This window comes from Nelumbo nucifera, chromosome 3 (assembly GCF_055504915.1).
Source record: "Nelumbo nucifera cultivar China Antique chromosome 3, China Antique-T2T, whole genome shotgun sequence".
NCBI lineage: Eukaryota > Viridiplantae > Streptophyta > Magnoliopsida > Proteales > Nelumbonaceae > Nelumbo > Nelumbo nucifera.
In genome coordinates this window covers 34622656-34642338 of record NC_142651.1, presented here as the reverse complement: position 1 = coordinate 34642338, position 19683 = coordinate 34622656, and the positions used below count along the sequence as shown (strand labels likewise).

Below are 19683 nucleotides of genomic sequence, written 5' to 3'. Positions count from 1 at the left end.
GCTTGTGTGGGGGTCAATTCCATAAATTTGGAACCATACCTACCTTGTAATTGAATGGGTATAGTTAGTTCAAAGCTAGTTCAATGTTGATTCCATTCGGTACCAAGTAGAACCTAACCATTTGCTCATCCATAATTAGTAGGAAGCAAAATAATATATCTAAACATTCATGATGAAAGCCAGTTGATTGGTTCACCACTTTTATGACATAAGTTAATTGGTTGTAAGTTCTTCCAGCATAATATCTTTCTAATTGATGTAACCAGCCAACAAAAGAAATATCACAGTTCGAAAACATTATTCAACCAACAGAGTATGAAAGTAAAGGTTCAAAGGTATCACAAATATTTCAAATATGTATCACAATATGCTTTAGACATGCATAAATGCCATGAAAAAATATGATAAGTTGCATATTAGTACCATGTACTTCATGGTAGTCTCACTTTACCTAAACTTTAAAATGTATCACCAGAGTACCTAAACTCTTGAAAACCGCCACCTTAGGCCCCTCGTTAGTATTTCATTAGTTATCTAGCACACGTGATGTCACATGTGATTTTAAACTTTTAAAATTCCAAAATTGCCCTCCAAAAGAAGACATTATTCATCATATTTTTCATCAACACTAAACCATAATAGTAGCAATAAGAGGTATAAACCCACCACCAATCCACCTCCTCTCCAAGATGCTTTGATGCTAATATTAAGTCATCATTTAAAGTCATAATGAAGAATTCCTTGTCTTTACAGTTTTAGATGAATGGAGCGAGTCCCCCAAATATAGGTGGCATATGGAAGAGACCAAATCGTCAATGACTTGCCAAGCATGGGGGTACGCCAACATATGGAAGAGACCAGTTCATTGATTTTATAAATGTATTTGGTTGTTTATGCTAGTTAATGCCAACTTGATAATTTTATTACCCATTTGTAACATTTGTTAAAGATGTTGGAGTAAATTGGCATTTTTCAATAGTTTAAGTATTATCATGGCACATTTTGAAGTTTAGGTACTAAAGTGAGATTACCCTCAAAATACATGATACTAATATGAAATTTACCCAAAAAAATAGAATATACATAGATATGTAAGGAAATTTTGAGTAATCATAAAAGTTACATGCTTTGATGGTCTATGTGAATTAAGGACTATTTGGGCACAATTAATAAATATTGAAATTTTAATGGAATAACTAGAATTTGAATGTATATTAGCGTATCTTAATCATAAAAATATCAACATAATTTATGTTAACATTTGTAAATATATAAATTAAAATAATCAGTTTTTAATATTTATTGGTAAACATCAACTATAAAGAAAGAAACGGTATGAAAGTTGTGATTTAGAACCCATGTAACCATAACAAGCAATTAGAGCATATATGTTAACATTGTCTTTCAAATTAAAGGCTAATGCTAGAATCTTTTCTTACTTGTAGGTTTCATATAAAACCAGTGTCTTATGGCAACGTTCAAAGCAATAATACACACGATATGCATAAGAGGGACAATAACATTAGGATGCGTTTGGTTAGAGGGAATAGGACCCTGGAATTGGAATCGGAATGGGTCTTACAGTTTGGTTGAGTGGACCATTCTTGCTGGAATGGGATTCCCCCATATGGGGGAATGGCCATTCCCGACCCCACCCCAAGGAATGTGATTCCCATTCCGGTCCATTTATTTATTGACAGAAAACACCCTATTTGATTTTAACCCTTACTCCATTAAAGTTTGAAGGCTGTGTAAGCAATTCCTTCAACCTCCATACTACCCGCTGTGGTGCCACCGTCGACCCCATCTCTGATGAAGTAAGACAACCATCAACCAACCCCATCTTTGATGAGTTAAGACTGTTGTCGACCATCTTTGGTCCTCTCCTCCTCCTTCTTCTTCTTCTTCCTCCAAATCAGCCACCACCGTTGCCGCTGCCAATCCCATCTCTTCAATTTCTAGATTTTTGTAAATATCATAAACCAGAGAGTAGAAGCATGATGTACGAACACAATGTGAGAATGGAGTTAAGGAAGTTGACGGAGCAAAGAAATTCATCAAGGAAGAGAAGTTTCAGGTCGTCGATCTCAACAACATGTCTATGGAATCTATCCCCAATCCGTCTCTGGATCTCGCCACTATCAGCAACTTAGATATTTCTGCTATCTACAATTTTTTATTAGCCTATTGGTTTCTATTTTGCTTAACTCTTGGAGTACTTTTTATCTCCACATATCAAATCTAAATGCAGTAAATGAGTCTCAGATTGTATGGCTTCTGGTTCTTCTACTTCTTTTGAAATTATTCTTTCCTCTTGGCATCATACACTCTACAGGTCATCCAATAATATTATTTTATTTCTTTGTTGTATTTTAATGTAAATCCAAGCATGTCTATCAACAGAAAATTTTATAAACATGCCTCTTCTTCAGTTATCTTGATTTATTCATAAATTTAATTTATCTACTTTTTTTTCTACAATGTTAACAGAGCATTCCAGTCATTAAACGGCAAGACTGTTGAACATTGTCGTGTCAAATGTTTACTCAAACCAGCTTAAAGTCTCTCCCAAACTCGACTGGATGATATTCCAAGCTCCAAGATCTTGAATATCTCTAACAACCTTATCAAATCCCTCCTTAAAACTATCGAGAATTGTAGGTGGGTCCTTTCTTCTTCTTCTTCGGATTACTGTTTCTTCACCAATACCATTGAAGTTCTTTTAACAGGGTCAAAGTTGGAAATTTAAGCTGATTCCCATTCCAGCTTCTGGTTGAACCAAACAGCAATGGTCAAAATCTGATTCCGATTCCTGATTGAACCAAACAGGCACCAGGAATTGGTGATTCTGATTTTGATTCCTAGAGATACCGATTCTGATTCCGATTCTGATCCTAGCCATGAACCAAACGGACCCTTAATTTTTTATTTCATATTAATATATTCGACGATAAACAGCCTACTATGGCTTAAATGCTTGAATGTAAAGAAACCCCTAAATCCATGTACATTGTGTTTCAATGGATTCAAATACCAACACGTATCATACAATACATTGTAATATCTTGAACCTCGTGTTATAGTAGTCAAAGGAATTTAATAGTGTGTGATCAAATCGACCCAACAAGTTTAGATTTAAAAAGTTACCTTAAATATATAAATTAATGAAGCAGAATAACTACATTAGTTGCACATATAAATTAATGAAAAAATCTTATTATAATACAAAAAAAAAGTTTGCCCACATAAACTCCCTTCTCCTCTCCCATTCATCCCTCTAAAATATTTGAATTCTCTGGTTTTTATTGAAAAAAAGGGTGCATTTAATGCTAGAGGAATAAAACCATTTTGTTTGAAATAGTCTTTTTGTTATTGTTAACATTGTTTAAAAATCAATGTCAAATAAACGAAACCAATAACAATAACATAAATTTATATGAATGGATAGTGAGAAAAATGCCTCGCTTTATATACAAAAGTGGTCTACGACAATCCCTTTTATGGGGAAAAAACATCATACACCCATGAAGATACATTCTCCTTTTTTTTATTTTTTCCATTGGCCATAGGTTTGTCCTTTTTCTCTATTTTTTTTCTATTGTTTTATTCATGCACTAATTGTATGACTTTGGTCATTTGAATGTTTTCTTCTTCTTATAGCCATAGAATACATCTGGCGAACTGATGGTGAATCGCTTAGAATTGATGGTTGTTTTCACTCTTTTTTCACTTTTCATAGTTAGAAAGTTTTTTTCATGTTAAAGTATTGTTTAATCATTTATATTATTTATTTCAAGAATCCTATTTAATACAAATTGTGTGTAATGCCCATGTTCTATTTTTAAACTCTAACAATTCTATAGGAAAAAAAAAATCAACCGGTTCCTATCCGTAGAACTAACAAATTGAATGTGTCAAAAAGTTGTTGGGAAGGGTCTTAGAATGCTCACATTGTTAGGAATCTCCAGGATTGGATTGCTCTCTATGCCGGTTTTGATGATCCAGTGTGCAAAGAATCTTCTAATGCATAAATATTGGGATCAAAGTTGGGAGAGTTGAGATCTCACCATTGCATGGAGCCGAAGGCTCCAAGAATAAAGATATGTTGATGGAGTAGTAAGTGGTAATGTTGGAGGTTTGGGTCATCATTAGAGATTGCTGGGGTGCTTTCTATTATGAAAGAGCAAAGAAGACTCTATGTTATTCGATTGAATAAGTATAAGTTCTTGTATCAGGCTATGTTTGGTTTGAAGGAAAAGGTAGGGAAAAGAAGGGAAAAGTAGGAAAACCTTTACAAACCTTGTGTAGGTTTCTCTGCCTTTCCCTTCCTTTCCCTAATTTTTCCTTCAAACCAAACACAGCCTGATGGTCTTCATATGGCATTAGACTTGGTGTTTCATCTATTGAAGTTGAAGTGGACTCTTATAGTTTACTTGATTAATTTACGCAATAATTACTTGTTTTTTTAAATAGAATATACCATTGAATATTATATAGGTTTTAAATTATAATTAAATAGAACTTAATTTTATTATGAAGTATATAGTAATTATATTAAGTTAATTTAATCTAATTAAGCTAATTATGTTTTAAATTTTTTTTGATTGAATTTTATTTTTATCAACAATTATAATTAAATGTAAATATACATAATGTATATAAAATTATAATTAAATTGAAATGGATATAGTCATATAGATATAGATGAAGTTAGTGAAACTTATAAATTTTAATGAAGTAATTGAAATGTTAGAGAATTAATGACATGAATTATTGGAGGGGAGTTAATGGTACGATCAATGAAGAAAGATAATTGATGGAGTTAGTGACAAAGATGATAGAGTTAATGATGTGGCTTTAAAAATGATGCTTTTGGTGATTTCTTCAGAAAAGTCTCTATCCATTATTTGTTTCCAAAATGATGCCACTTGTTTTAAAAAACAGAGAAAGGCCGTTTCTATTGTTTTTCTTCCTTTTTAGTATTAATTAAACAATTTATTAAGTGTTTTATTTTTTCATGATTGCTTATTTATTATATGACAATTTTAATATTTTTATTAATTATTTAAGTATTTCCCCTGTTGTATGAAGTAATTAATTATATTGGTGGTAGAAGGGTGTCATGTGAAACAGAACAGACTTTATGAAAGTCTATTCAAATAATATCAGGAATCAATTCTACTCAATATTGTCTTGATTTTTATGGTAATTTTTGGGTGATTATTCTTATCCTAGTCCAACCTATATAGCCTACATATTTTCAAGTTTTGACAAATAATTTTATGTTTGGATCTTACCCACCACATTAAATCCATAAATTAGTGGGCTGAGCCAGATTTATAAAACTAGGCCCAAGCCCAATCCACAAATTTGTTGGGATTAATGTGGTGGGTAGGACCTAATTACCTAAACATAAAATCCTAGGCCTAAGCTTGAAAATTTGTAGGCTAGGCTAAGAACGATCACCCCACCAAATACCATAAAAATCAAGATAATATTGAGTACAGTTAATTATCGTTGATGTTTGAATAGACTTTTACAGTACGTTAGGTTTTACATGACACACTTCTACAACTAATAAAATAGAAATAACAAATTAGTTCATTCATTTAAACAAGGGTAATATTTAAATAATTAATAAAAATATTAACACACTCCATATATTAAATAAGCAATCATGAAAAATAAAACATTTAAAATTTTGTTTATTTAATGCTAAAAATAATTAACCATATATATATGTATGTGTGTATGTATGTATATATATACACACACATGAAAATGATTAAATAATTAACAAAAATTAATTAAACAATGAATGGAAAATTTTAACTACCAATAATTAAATAGTATATAGCCATATTGCATGCATGATGCCACCAAGGTCCTGTTCGCTTTTCAGTAATTTGCAAATGTAGTTACCTGGGTAAGTATTTCCTGGGAAACATTTACCTAGGTAAGTGCATTTACCCATGTTCTTTTATTTCTTATGTAAATAAGGCAATGACCATTATAACCATACAAATCCATTATCAAAAGATGTATTTTTGGACCATTCAAGTGTTGACAACTTTCCCCTGGGTGGGAAAGCTATTTACCCATTTAGGAAGTGATACTCAAGAAAATAAAATTTCCCCAGTCCCCACATGAGTATGAAAAAAGAATATGGGATTCTTGGTCAATGAAAACCAAAATCCCATTGACCAATATCCCCCTCTCAAAATCCAAAAAACGAACGCCCCCAAGTGGAAATTAACATGCAGCAACATGGCTTTGTAGAACCCCACATTGCATAGGGAAATTTTGGTTGTCTCCTGTCGATAGGAATTCATGTCAATTTTCTATCTTGTTGTGATACGTGTTTATGAAACTCTATATGGATTTTTTTTTCCATTACTATTTCCCCCCTCTCTCTCTCACACACACACACTCGCACACAAGCATGCACACACCCCTAATCCATCCAAGAGAACTAGTCATCTGTCGCTGGTAGAGACAGTTGTAGTTGTAGACATTGATAATCTCCATCAAAGGATAGTCAACTGATGCAGACGAGGTTAATTGTATTTGGTAAAGGCATGCATCTATTCTAATCTCCGAGAATGTAATATTTGATGAGAGTGACAAAAGGAACACATTGTAAGAAAATCAGGTTTTCTTCTCACATGCCTAGTAAAAGAACTTTGGTGGTACCTTGATCTGATTCATGGAATTACGGTCAAGAGTAGCACTAAATTGGTTGTTGTTCATCACTGGGTACGGAAAAAAAAAATCAATGGAAACATGTGGGTAGAGATCTTTTATGGATTGGTTGTATTCCGCCTAATCCGATATTTTTTCTATGAAGATGACATTTTAGAAATGGAAACTATTGATTCTAACCAGTGGCAACTATGGAATGGTGAGCAATAGAAATGGCAACTATAAAAAATTCCGACCGAAGGTGGTGTCTTCTCTACTGAGAGAAGGGGGAGGAGAGGGAGAATGAGCCAAACGAAAAAAGAGATGAAAGAGATGGGATATTGGGGATCATGGAGAGAGAGAGAGAGAGGAACTTGGGGCCGATGGAATGGATGGGTGAGACCGTGAGAGATACAAAAGAAGAGGAGAGGGATAAAAGAACCATGGGCAAGTGGAGTTCTTTTGGCTTTATTTAGAAATGATGCAAATGGAGTGTAAATCCCGGTTCAGGGTAAATTTGCATTTTGGTTCACTTTTGCTTGTATTTGGCAACATTACATTTATGCATTGACAAATGACAGACCAATAATTAAACCCCTCTCGAGCCGTATATTGTTGGAAGGCATATGAACTTATATATTAGGTGTTGAATTTAATAATATATTAAATTTCATGTGAATGATAATTACGTATTATCTACATGTTTAATTAAATAGTTAGCACTTCATTGATGCTTGTTTGTGTTATTTTACTTGTTTATTGCTTATATGTAATAGAAAATTAGGGGTAGGTTCTAAACTAAACCAACCAACCCAACCCACTCACATTTAATGCAAAGAAGGTAGGGTCCATGAGGGTTTTGCATTTTGATATGTGAGAAGGGTTTGGATTACTAACTTGTGGATTTTGGGGAAGGTACTGGTTGGGAAGTCTAGGGAGACAATATGGTCTAAAATTTACAAAACCCTCCCCACCCACCATATTGCCACCCCTGATTATTAGTGGAAAGCCTTTGCTCAAAGTCAGTGTTGCAATCTAACCCTCCATGAGTATTCTTTCAATTTTCTCCTGAAAACAAATTCGGAAATCAAGAAAAAATAAAGAGTTTCTGGTGAGCCAAATCTGATTCAAATCCTCGTATTTTCCATTGGTGTGATTTGAATAGATTGGCCCAACCTAGAGGTTCTCGATTACTAAGATGGTAAATTTGATATTGTTAAAAATTTGTCATAGCCATTTATAAATGAACAATATAAACTTTGGGCCTAGCTTTAGAAATCCAAATACATCTGAGACAATTCCCTATTCTCTTATTCCATTAGGTTCCTTTATTTTGGAAGTCTGTGGCTCCCAAATTGAGTGATTTTTTTTTTCAGATAATTGGGTTTCTAGTGAATTCAAACTCATAGTTGCAATTGATTAGGTTCCTTGTGTGAAGATAAACAATAATGTATAGTTGTCCCAACATGTTTCATCAACCTTGAAGAATATCCCAATTTCGTCATTCATTTCAAATGGTTCTTGGAATCAATAGCTTTTTCAACATCATTTCAATAATGAGGATCTTCAAGATTTTCTTAACACTCGTATTTTTCCTGAGGAAAATTCTACTGCTTGGGTCATGAGTCTTCATCCCTCTGGGAATTTTTTTACTAAGCATGCTTATTTCCATAAAAGATGCTTTAAATGCATTTGGAAGCATCATGTTCCACATAGATATCAACTGTTCATTTGGCGGATTCTTAGCAGTTTTATTATAGTAAGACAATTCCTATTTTCACCCCAAAGATCAACAATGTAATATTTGTAAACAAGATTCTGAAACAATCAATCACTTATTTTTTGAATGCCCCTTCGCTAAATCTATCTTGTTTGTTGCCCCTTGGAATATCAATATTCAAAATGTTTTTCAAGGGTCCTCCTTAAATTGCATGAATGCACTAATAACCTCGCTGCCTGACCGTAATTTGATTTCTGTTGTAATAAGTTGGTATGTCATAGCTCTCTACAAAGTTGTTTTAGGGCTAAACAGATTTAGTACATCAAATCCTAGCTAAAATCAACAATACTTTCCTTTATGTTAATCCTCCCGTTTTTAATGGTCATATTGCTTTTATAAATCAGAACAAGTTTACATTAAGGGTGAATACAAATGTTGATTTATTATTTTGGATAAGTTCTCAATTAGTATCATGTACTTTGGGTCTAGTATCACTTTGGTCCCCAAACTTTAAAATGCGACAATTCAGTACCCAAATTCTAAAAAACATGACAATCCAATACCTGTTGTTAACTATTTGTTAATAAGCCATTAAGTGATATTTAAAAAGACACAAATACCCTTTCAAGTGTCATCTAATTTTCTTGATCAACTATTCAAATATTGACAAAAAAATTCATAGTCTTAAATCTTCGCCTCTTCTATTCAATAAAGTTGAAGTCACCAGAATGCCCACTCAAACGTAACCTCAGCTTTAGGGTTGTTATTTTTTTTTGCCAACGTTTAGATGGTTGACAAAGAAAATTAAATAACACCCGAAGGAGATTTTTGTCATTTTTCAAATGTCACTTAACAATAGGCTAACTATTGATTAATGACAAATATTGATTGTCATGTTTTAAAAGTTCGAATACTAAATTGTCATGTTTTAAAGTTCGAAAAACAAAATAGCACTAAATACAAAATACAAGGTACTAATCGACAAATTTTCTTATTATTTTTATAGATAGAAGAACAATATCCCAAATATCAATACTTTTGATGATATTTATTTACCATTGGAATTGTAGGGGGGGACTTCAAGGAACCGGGGATCGTGGTCGTGGAGGAAGCTGAGTTAAATGACATTCTACAAGGAATCCAATATGTTGCTAACTTCTTGAAAGGCCATATTTTGATGGATTCAGTTAATGTGATTCAAGTTTTGCAATAACCTAAGATCAAGCGCTCCTTCTTATTTTTTTGTATCTATAATCTATAAAAAAAATGCATAAACCTCTCAATTATAAAGTTGCTTGAATATTACTTTGGATCGTCCATGGTTGGACTTGCCAATAAATACCAGCGAGTTCGTATAATTTTTTGCCACGTCATGCGTTATCGCTTGACCGGCAGCCCTAATAATACAATAAATTTTGTTGTTAGATAAAAAACTAGCTCTAATAATACAATAAAATTACCAAAAGGCAAAGAACTACATACAAACTGGCTACGTTAACGACGCAGGGGCAGAGCATTTCACCATAAACCGGCAAGTCCTGAAACATGAAATCCTCCACACTTCCGGGGCATTTTCGTCCATTGATATGTTACTTTCGCTTCCGTTAAGCGTCTTAGCGGCTGTGCCTCAAAATTGTGTATACTCGAAGGGGGGTTTTGTATGAGTCTAAACGCAGACGATCCGGAGTGCTTTCTGGTCCATTGCCATCTCGGTAGAGAAAACAAAACCCTAACCAGTCCGAGTTTTAACTTCGAAAAGTCGAGCTGACGAGGAGAGAAAACTTCGATCGTCGGAAGATAATGGTTAAAAGAGTTGAAGATTGACACAAACTGACCTAGATTCAAAAAACAAACTCCATTGAAGTATTTTCCTGGAAATTGTTTACGGATTGAAGCTCATCTGCTGCAAAATTAGATTGAACTGAAACTCCTCTGAATACTCTTCCATACCAGGCATGTATTCTATTTCTTCTTCTTCTTCTTCTGAAACGAAAACTGGCCGTCGCCTGTCTTATTCTTTTAAACGAAAAAAGGGACTTCGCCCCATCTTCAAACTCTCTCTCTCTCTCTCCGCTTATTTGCCTACTCATCTTTACACCTGGTTGCAGGTTAGAGAAAAATTGGAGTTTGTCTGTTCAATTAAATGGTTCTATTGCTTATGTTTTTGCTCTATGCTTCAGTTATCGTCATTTCTTCTTTCTTTCATTTATTTTCTTGGAGCAGTCAGTGTTATGGTTTATTGTTTTATTCTGTAACGTTATACTCTGTATAAGCTTGGTTTTATTTTAGTGTAACTTAACTTTTTTAAGCTTTGGTGCAAGCAACGAGTGGAATGAATGTTTTGAAAATTTTCACATTTTCCAGACGCTTGCAGAAATCGATACTTTGCTTATAATTGACGAATTTTTGTTATTATTTCGTTTGCTTCGTAACTTTTAGTGTTCACAAATTATTAAACCTGCATCGTTGATTCTGAATTGGACGCTTCTATACAAATCTCGATAAGCAAATATATAATCATATTAAACCATTGCATTATGTTGAAGAATTGGGGGTCTACAGTCAGGGATGCTTAAGGTTAGAGGACATAGTCGATTTTCCCTGTCTTTTTTTTGGTGCTGCTGATGGTCTCCCAATCTAATTCTCGGTGTAGACTTCCTGGCTTATACTAATATTTCCAAGGTTTTACTACAATTTCAGATTATTTTTCTTACTTCGATAGTTTGTTTCTTAGTCTTTGAAATTTATTTCTCATGTTCACCATTTCCTTTTTATGTGAACATGGCACTGTATTTGGCTTAATACTCTGTGCATTGGATTCTTATCTCGTTATCTCTATATTTAGCAGATAAGTAATGTCCTCATCACAGGAGCTGCAGTCTTCAGCTTCTGGGATAACAGCTCAAGCCTCTGGTTTAGGACAAGCTACAGGCCCTTCAAATCCAACTGTTGCCTCCCCTGCACCAGTTTCGGGCCCATCAAATCCAAAGGGTCCAAGTGGTACCACAAATGAACCAGCACAAGAATCCATCAGAGCAAAATTCATTACCGGACCAGGCTATGTTGTTCCTGCACCTTCATTCTCTTACAGTGTGATTCCTAAGCAAAACACTGCTTCTGGAAGCTCCTTGGAGAATTCATCTAGTCCTGTAAGTTTCCACTTTTTTCATATCAGCAAAGTAAGGATTTATTGAAAACCTTCCAGTGTTTATCTCATCTTTTTGATTTATATAGATATTATCCCCCTCCGTTCCCCCATACAACTTTTTGTTTGTTTAATGCAGGCTTTAGTATCAAACCAACCAGCATCTGCAACAGCTTTTCAACCTTCAATCCCTGGCCAATCTTTATCAAGTGGACCAACTTTCTCATACAACATCATCCCACCTGCTAAGATAGGCTCCTCTGCTCAGCAGAAATTACAATCAAGCACCGTAAGACTTTGTACTAGTTTATAAGGTTTAAGATGCCAGTGTTAGTAGAAATATTGGCCATCTAAATATAAGAAATATGCCTGAAGTGTCAGAAATGCTATACGAGAATATTATAAAAATTATAGACATGGTGGAAGCATTGTGAAATGTGCAAAAAATATACAATGAATCTGATGCGTGTCCAAGAATCTGACTCAGCAAGATGAGAAAGCATGGGCTTGTAGACACGTCTATGGGAAAGTATAGACTACTAAAGTAATTCTTTTTTTTCTTTTGAATTCTGACATTTTACCTACAAAAAATGTTGTCTTTGTTACCAAGTGACATTTGATATCAAAACCAATACTTTTAGATTATTATGTTGTTCCAACTAGGCCTGTTCATGGGCCGGGCTCAGGCTTGGCTTTTGCCAAAATCTGGGTCAGGCCTGAAGCTCGGCTTGTGAACAGGTCTAGTTCCAACCCACCAAACAAAGCCAAGAAACTAAGGGTAATACAAAATAACATGCTGCAAAATTGTCCTGTGGATCTTTTAAGTGTTAAAACTATATAAGAGTAGGCTGAAGCAAAATTTGAACTAAAAAATTTAAAAACAATTACTGATAAAAAAGTAAAAATAATTCTAATCTATCAACCAGATAATCAATTACACAAATAAAAATTAGGTTTTAACATCACACCCCAAAAAGATTTTGAGATGGTTCAAAGTTGTCAGTCTCCATTACTTGGCCATTAATACAGCTGCTCCACGTATCTACAATACTGTTTTCAACCCATCATGTTATAACACCACCTTGTATATTCCACATAGTGCTAGTAGTTTCACTTGGGAGTATGTTGATTCCAATAGTATTTCGTGTTGGTATCCATGGAAATCAACACGTGTTCTGGAACTATTAGGAGATATGTTGACATTTTAAACATGTAAAGTAAAATCTGAGCATTATCAACCAATTAAACAGCAGTATGCAAAATGGGAAATAACTGCCATTTTGATTGCATCTAGGAGATATCCCTTACCTGATTTTTTTGATGAATGAACCTTACCTGATTTTTAATTGATTGGATTATCCTAACCAATGCAATCTATGCATTCTTGATTCTTCTCAATGGTTCAGAAGTATAGCTGGTGTCCCTGAAACCAAGTGAAAGATTGGGCACTTGGGATCATCAATCAGCTCATTGCTTAGCAAACTTGGTAGGTAGATCCCATCAAGTGGTAGGTTCAGTTCTTTTCTTTGTGCATTATCATAACTACTGAGATAGTGCAAGTGGATATGGGGGTGCTTGAGTACTTGTCAGTATTCAGTGTTAATGAATGGCATAGTGGTAGACTTCTTTCTAGCTAAGCGTGGGATACGACAAGGAGATCATCTTTCCCCTTTCTTTTCATACTTAGGGCTAGTGTGAGGTTGGAGAGTGGGAAGTGAAGATGTACCCATTACCCATTTACAATTTGTAGATGATACTATTCTTTTTTGTGAAGGAGACAACTTGGATTGGGTAAGGAATTTAAAACTATCAATGCAGCTGTTTGAAAGGATGTCAAATTTAAGGATAAATTTTGAAAAGAGCTGCTTAGCTGGGATAAATATAGAGAATGGGGAGCTTGGCAGAGTGTGCACGTATTTTAGGTTGCAGTGTTGTGTCATGGCCTCTGACCTATCTGGGATTGCCCCTTGGAGCAAATCCAAAAGAAGTGGGTTTTTGGAATCCAGTATTAGAAAGGTTCTGTAGAAAGTTGGCTAGTTGGAAGAAAGGATATTTGTCTCTAGGTGGCAGAATTGCTTCAATTAAATCAACACTAGCTAACTTGTCTATTACATGCCAATTTTTAAGATTTTAGAAAGTGTGAGCAAGAAATTAGAGGTAATGATGAGGGATTTTAAGGGGCTAGGGGAGGAAAGGAGAGATCACAAGATAAGCTGAAGTGGTGTGTAGGGATAAGTAGGGGGTTTGGCCCATAGTGATTTGCAAGGAAGAGAGGAGTGGAGGACCTGCTCCTTTTAGATTTGAAAATATGTGGTTACTCTATCCCGGGTTTACAAATAGGGTAAGGGAGTGGTGGAATGGGAGGGGATGGGATTTCATAAGAAGCTACAATTCCTGAAAGCTAAGATCAAGGAGTGGAATATCTTGGAGTATGGGAGGCTAGAAAAAAGGAAGAGAACTCTGATGGACAAAATTGAAAGCCTTGACTTTAAAGAAGAAAGGGGAGAATTTGGAGAGGGGGACAATGAACTAAGAAGAGACTTGAGAAGATAGTTAGAGGATTGCCTACATAAGGAGGAAGTTAGCTGGAGGCAGAAATCTAGGTGTAAATGGTTGCAAGAGGGGGACAAAAATACTAGGTACTTTCACTCTTTGGCAGATGGACGGAGAAGGAGAAATTTCAATTCCAAACTGGTTGTGGATGGAATTGAGTTAACTCAGCAAGAGGAGATAACTGGGGCATGTATAGAACATTTTAAATCCATTCTAAGAAGGCCTGTAAGTGGAAGGGTGTGGGTGGAAGGATTGGACTGGCCAGATGTAGGGGGGGATAACAGGAGAAGTTTGGAGAGGGGGTTTGACTTGGAAGAGATTAAGGAAGCTGTATTTTCTATGGATAGAACAAAAGCTCCGGGGTCGGATGGTTTTACAATGGCTTTCTATCAGGATTGTTGGGATATTCTGAAAGAGGACCTTCTACGGGTGTTTGAGGAGTTTCATAGGAGAGGAATTATTAATCGAGGGGTGAACTCCACTTTCATTGCTCTGATCCCCAGAAAGAAAGAAGCCTCACACCCAAGGGACTTCAGACCAATTAGTCTGGTTAATAGCCTGTACAAAATCATTGCAAAGGTGTTATCTTTGAGATTGAAGAAGGTATTGCTAGACTTAATTGAACAAAATCAGGGTGCCTTTGTGAGTGGAAGACAGATTACAGATCAAATCCTCATTGCCAATGAGAGTGTGGAGAGTTCCAAGAAGGATAAAAAGAAGGGGGTGGTTTGTAAATTGGATTTGGAGAAGGCATATGACATGGTTGATTGGGAATTTTTGAGGAAATTCATGACCAAATTGGGGTTTGGGGCTAGATGGTGTAAATGGATCATGGGGTGTGTTTGGAACTGTCATTACTCAATACTAGTGAATGGGATAGTGGTAGATTTTTTCCCAGCCACTAGGGGTATAGGATAGGGTGACCCCCTATCCCCTTTTCTGTTCTTACTTGTTGCTGATGTGCTGGGAAGGTTGATTCACAAAGCAGACTCTAGGGGCGTCGTTAGAGGATGGAGGGTTGGTAGGGAGGACATCCCACTCACTCAGTTTGTTGATGATACAATCTTGTTTTGTGAAGGAGGTAATGTGAAGTTCATTAGGATTTTGAAATTAGTGATTCAACTTTTTGAGCAAATGTCAAACTTGAAAGTGAACTTCGGGAAAAGTTGTGTAGTGGGTGTGAATATGGAGGAGGGAGAGGTTAGGGGGAATGCAAAAGTGCTTGGGTGTGAAGTATCAGATTGGCCTTTGAGTTATTTAGGTTTGCCCCTAGGTGATAATCCCAAGAGAGAGAGAGCTTTTGGAGCCCGATGGTGGAGAGATTTGAAAAAAAGGCTTGCTTCTTGGAAAAAGAATTATCTCTCCCTTGGTGGAAGGACTACACTGATCAAGGCCATGCTAGCAAACTTACCCATTTATTTCCTTTCAATGTTCAAAATTCCAATGAAGGTTCCTAGTAGGTTGGAGAGATTAATGTGAGATTTCCTTTGGGAGCCGGGAGAGGAGAAGATGGACCATAAAGTTAGCTGGAAAATGGTGACCAGGAGTAAAGCTTCTGGAGGTTTGGGGCTCGGGAATATCGGGAAAAGGAACTCGGCCCTCTTGTGAAAGTGGTTGTGGAGGTTTCCTTTGGAGCAGGAAAGGCTATGGGCTAGAATAGTGGCAAGCATACATGGGATGGAGCATAATGGGTGGGATGCTGGAATCAAAGCAAGGTCCACAAGCAATTCACTTTGGAAAGCCATTCATGATTTGCTTCCAGTCTTCTCCCCACTTATCAGGTATGATTTCAATTCTGGCACTTGCATAAAATTCTGGGAACAAACTTGGTTGGGGAATGTTCCACTTAAGGACCAGTTTCCTTCCTTGTATGCCCTCTCTAAGTTTAAAAATAAGCCAATTTCTTTTTTCAGCACCCCTTCCTCCTCCAGTTCTGGGTTTGGGTGGAACCTGGGATTGAGGAGGGCTGTGAGGGACTTTGACTTCCACAGTCTCTTGAGCCTCCTTGACCTTCTTGAATGTCTCCATTGACTCCTCTAAGGTGGACTCTAGAACTCGGACCCCGACCCCCATAGGCTCTTTTTCCTGTGCTTCCTTTTTCAAAGTCTTACGTCAGTCCACCAGTCCTGCAACCTCCCCTTTCCCGGTTAATGAGGTTTGGTGCAGACCAGTTCCTCCTAGGGTTGGTATTTTTTGTTGGGAAGCCTATCTGGAAAGATTCAACATTGGTGATTTGCTTCAAAAGAAGAGACCCAATACATGCTTATCACCTTATTGGTGTGTTCTATGCAAAGCGGATGGGGAGACTGGTTTTCACTTTCTGATGTTGTGCAAATTTGCAAAGTTAATTTGGGAATGGGTTTTTTCTCTCTTTAGGCGCAGGTTGAACCCTCCATCAGATTTGTAGAGCTTATTTTCTCCTTCTTTGTTCAGGTGGCGTGTGAAAAGGGGAAGGACTATGTGGAGAGGACTGAGGGCTGTAGTATGCTGGTCTCTATGGGAAGAAAGAAATCTTAGGATCTTCTCGGATGAAGAGAGAGGGGCTGAAGAATTGAGGGCTGTGATCCATATCAGGGCTGTATAGTGGCTGAAATCTCTAGAGCTATTCACAGGCTACATAGTGGATGACATGTTGAGGAAGTGGGGTGAGATTGCAAGCTGTATGAAGTCCAAATCAGTTGTGAAGGTGTCTAGGACACCCCCACCTGCTAGATTCCTAAAATTGAACTTTGATGGGAGTTGTAGGGGGAATCCTGGACAATCAGGGATTGGGGGTGTTTTTAGGGATGAGAACGGGGTCATTTCAGCCATGTTCTCAGGTCCAATTGGAGTGGGGGATTCTTTTAGATCTGAGATCTTGGCAGTTATGGAAGGAGTTCAGAAAGCTAAGGAGATGGACATCAGAAAACTCATAATTGAAGGGGACTCGGAGGTGGTGATAGGGTGGCTGAGGAAAGACAACTGTGGATTATGGAAGTACAGCAATGAGAGAAGAAAGTTCAAGTGGCTGGTGCGGGAAATGGAAATCAGGATGAGTTGGGTTAAAAGAACAGCTAACTCTATAGCTGATGGGCTAGCTAAACAGGGGATAGAAAGGGATGCAATGTTTTGGGCTAAGTTGTAACTAAATTGCTTCTTTTTTCCTTTTCTTTCTTTGAGGACTTAAGTTGTTTTTGGAAGATAAAGAGTGTTTATCTTCCTTGCTGTAACTATTCTTGTGATATTTTAATAAAATTGCTGAAGTTGTTATTGATCAAAAAAAAAAAAAAGAATAAATACAACTTTGTTAGGGAAGTGACTTTGGATGTTGCCTCAGGATAGGGACAAACTGTGGACAAAGGTGATAGCGAAGCGAGTATCCATAGGCTCTTGGACAATGTATGGGATGCTGGTATAATGCCTAGTGCAATTCTACGTTTATTCCTTCCTTTTATCATATACCACCTTTGTAATGCTAACAATGTTAAATTTTGGGAACACAATTGGTTAGGTGCCTCCCCTTTGAAGGACCAATATCCCTCTCTCTTTGCCTTACAAAGCTTTAAGGATGAGCCAATTTCTAAGATACTTGTTCAATCTCCATTTTCAAATAATGGGGTTAATTGGGATTGGATATCTGGAGGGGTGTTCGAGACTCAGAACTTCAGTGTGTTCTTAGCCTATTACAATTATTGGAAGGAGTCTTCCTTGAACCTTCAAGGCTTGATAACCGAGTCTGGACTTGTACCTCCTCGGGGTCCTTCTCGTATGCCTCCTTCAAAACCTTGTTACAACCCTCCACTAGTGGTCTGCCTTCTTTTCCAGTGAAAGAGGTGTGCTGCAAAGCTATCTCACTAAGGATTGTTGCCTTTTGTTGGGAAGTTGTACATGGAAAGATTAACACCCTTGATATACTTCAAAGAAAGTGGCCAAATGGTGTTTATTCCCTCATTGGTGTGTATCATGTAAGGCTGATGGTGGGAGTTGCTTTCACCTTTTTATCTCTTATTCCGTTATTACTCCTATTTGGGGTTGGTGCTTTTCCCTCTTTGGGTGTAGGTGGAATCCCCCAGCGGATGTTCAAAGCCTATTTGATACAACTACCTTTGGTTGGTCAACAAAGAGAGGGAGAATAATGTGGATATGCATAAGAGCTGCTGTTATGTGGACGGTTTGGGAGGAAAGGAATGCAAGTATCTTCTTAGAAAAAGAAAAACATAAAGATGATATCATTGAAACTATTAAGATTAAAGTGGTGCTCCTTGGCAGCCTTCTCTCATGTGTCAACAGCTGATTCAGTAAGAAGTTGGAAGGAAGTGACCGATTCTTCTGTACAAAGTCAGTCATTAATCATCTTTGGTCACCACTGACTAGAGACTTTGAAGCTTAATTTTGATGGTAGAAGTTTGGGAATCCTAGACCATCAGGTATTGTAGGTGTATTTAGAGACGAGGAGGGTAAAATTATTGATATGTTCTCGGGGCCAGTTGGGGAGGGAGACTCTCTGAGAGCAGAAGTGTTGGTAGTAGTGGAAGTCATTCAAAGGGAAAAACTAATGAACATTTGCAAGCTATTTGTGGAGGAAGACTCTAAACTGGTGATTTTCTGGTTACAAGAGGGGGGGGGGGATGAACATGTGGCTCTTTAATAATGAGGGGAAGAAAATCAGGTGGTGGCTAACCAGAGTTATGAATATAAATGTTGGGTGGGTTAAGATAACCGCTAATTCTATAGCAGATGCTTTGGCCAAACAAGGGATGGGGAGAGATTCTCTGATCTTGGCACAATTGAAAGGGAGTTGGATGTGTTGGGGGAGAGATAAGAGGTTTTATCTCTCGCAGTCTTTGTCTGTATTGAATGTCTTGTACATTTTCTTCCTACTTTAATTAATAAAATGCTTTAGTTATTGATAAAAAAACTACTGTTTCATCATTATACTGTTGTTGCATTCTATCCTGATAAGCATCTTATATACCTTCTTCATCTTGCGTGTTACTAATTTTTTTTCCTGTCAGATCATCAATCTCCTCTTGGTGCTTTTTTCATTCCTTAGTTTTCATCTTCTTAGTTCTATACTTGTTTATTTATTTTGTGCTTTGTTTTTTTTATCTTTTTTCTGCAATTGATATATAACCATTGTTTTGTTGCATCTTAGGATGTTGGTTCAGGACCTTTAGGTCATTCACAAGTTGGAAATAGTACTCCATCAACCACCGCAGCATCCTTGCAACCTCCAGTGCCAGGGCAACCTGGACATCCTAATACTTTTGGTCCTGGAACTGGTGCACAATTCATGGCATCTCAGGGCCCTTCACCTGTCTCTGTTCCAAAGGGAGCACCATCTATTGCAACAAGCTTTTCCTTCAATAGGATTCCACAGTTGGCACAGAAAGATCTATCGTCGAATTCGGTAAGATTTTTAATTGCATATATGCTTGATGCATGTGAGACTTGATAACCTTTAAACCTAGTTCTCATGCTTTTTGTACTGAATACTTACTTAACTGGCCTATAATCTTGAACAAATTTAAGAAAGATTTAGCCTTAGGCTGAATGCAGATTGGCCATTATAAAGTTTGCCTTTATATTCAAACATGATATGGTT

The 19683-nt window shown here is 36.6% G+C and overlaps 1 protein-coding gene across 1 annotated transcript in view; it reads left to right on the top strand.

Annotated features, from left to right (window-relative positions):
• The first annotated feature begins 9906 nt into the window (after nt 1–9906).
• Nucleotides 9907–19683, top strand: part of PRP40C (pre-mRNA-processing protein 40C) — a 77903-nt gene continuing 68126 nt past the window's right edge. Inside the window, exons 1-4 of the mRNA XM_010251966.3 lie at nt 9907–10354; nt 11250–11550; nt 11686–11835; nt 19234–19488. Coding sequence (XP_010250268.1) covers nt 11257–11550; nt 11686–11835; nt 19234–19488 — 699 coding nt within the window. The 5' untranslated portion in view covers nt 9907–10354; nt 11250–11256. The remainder of the gene's footprint in view (nt 10355–11249; nt 11551–11685; nt 11836–19233; nt 19489–19683) is intronic.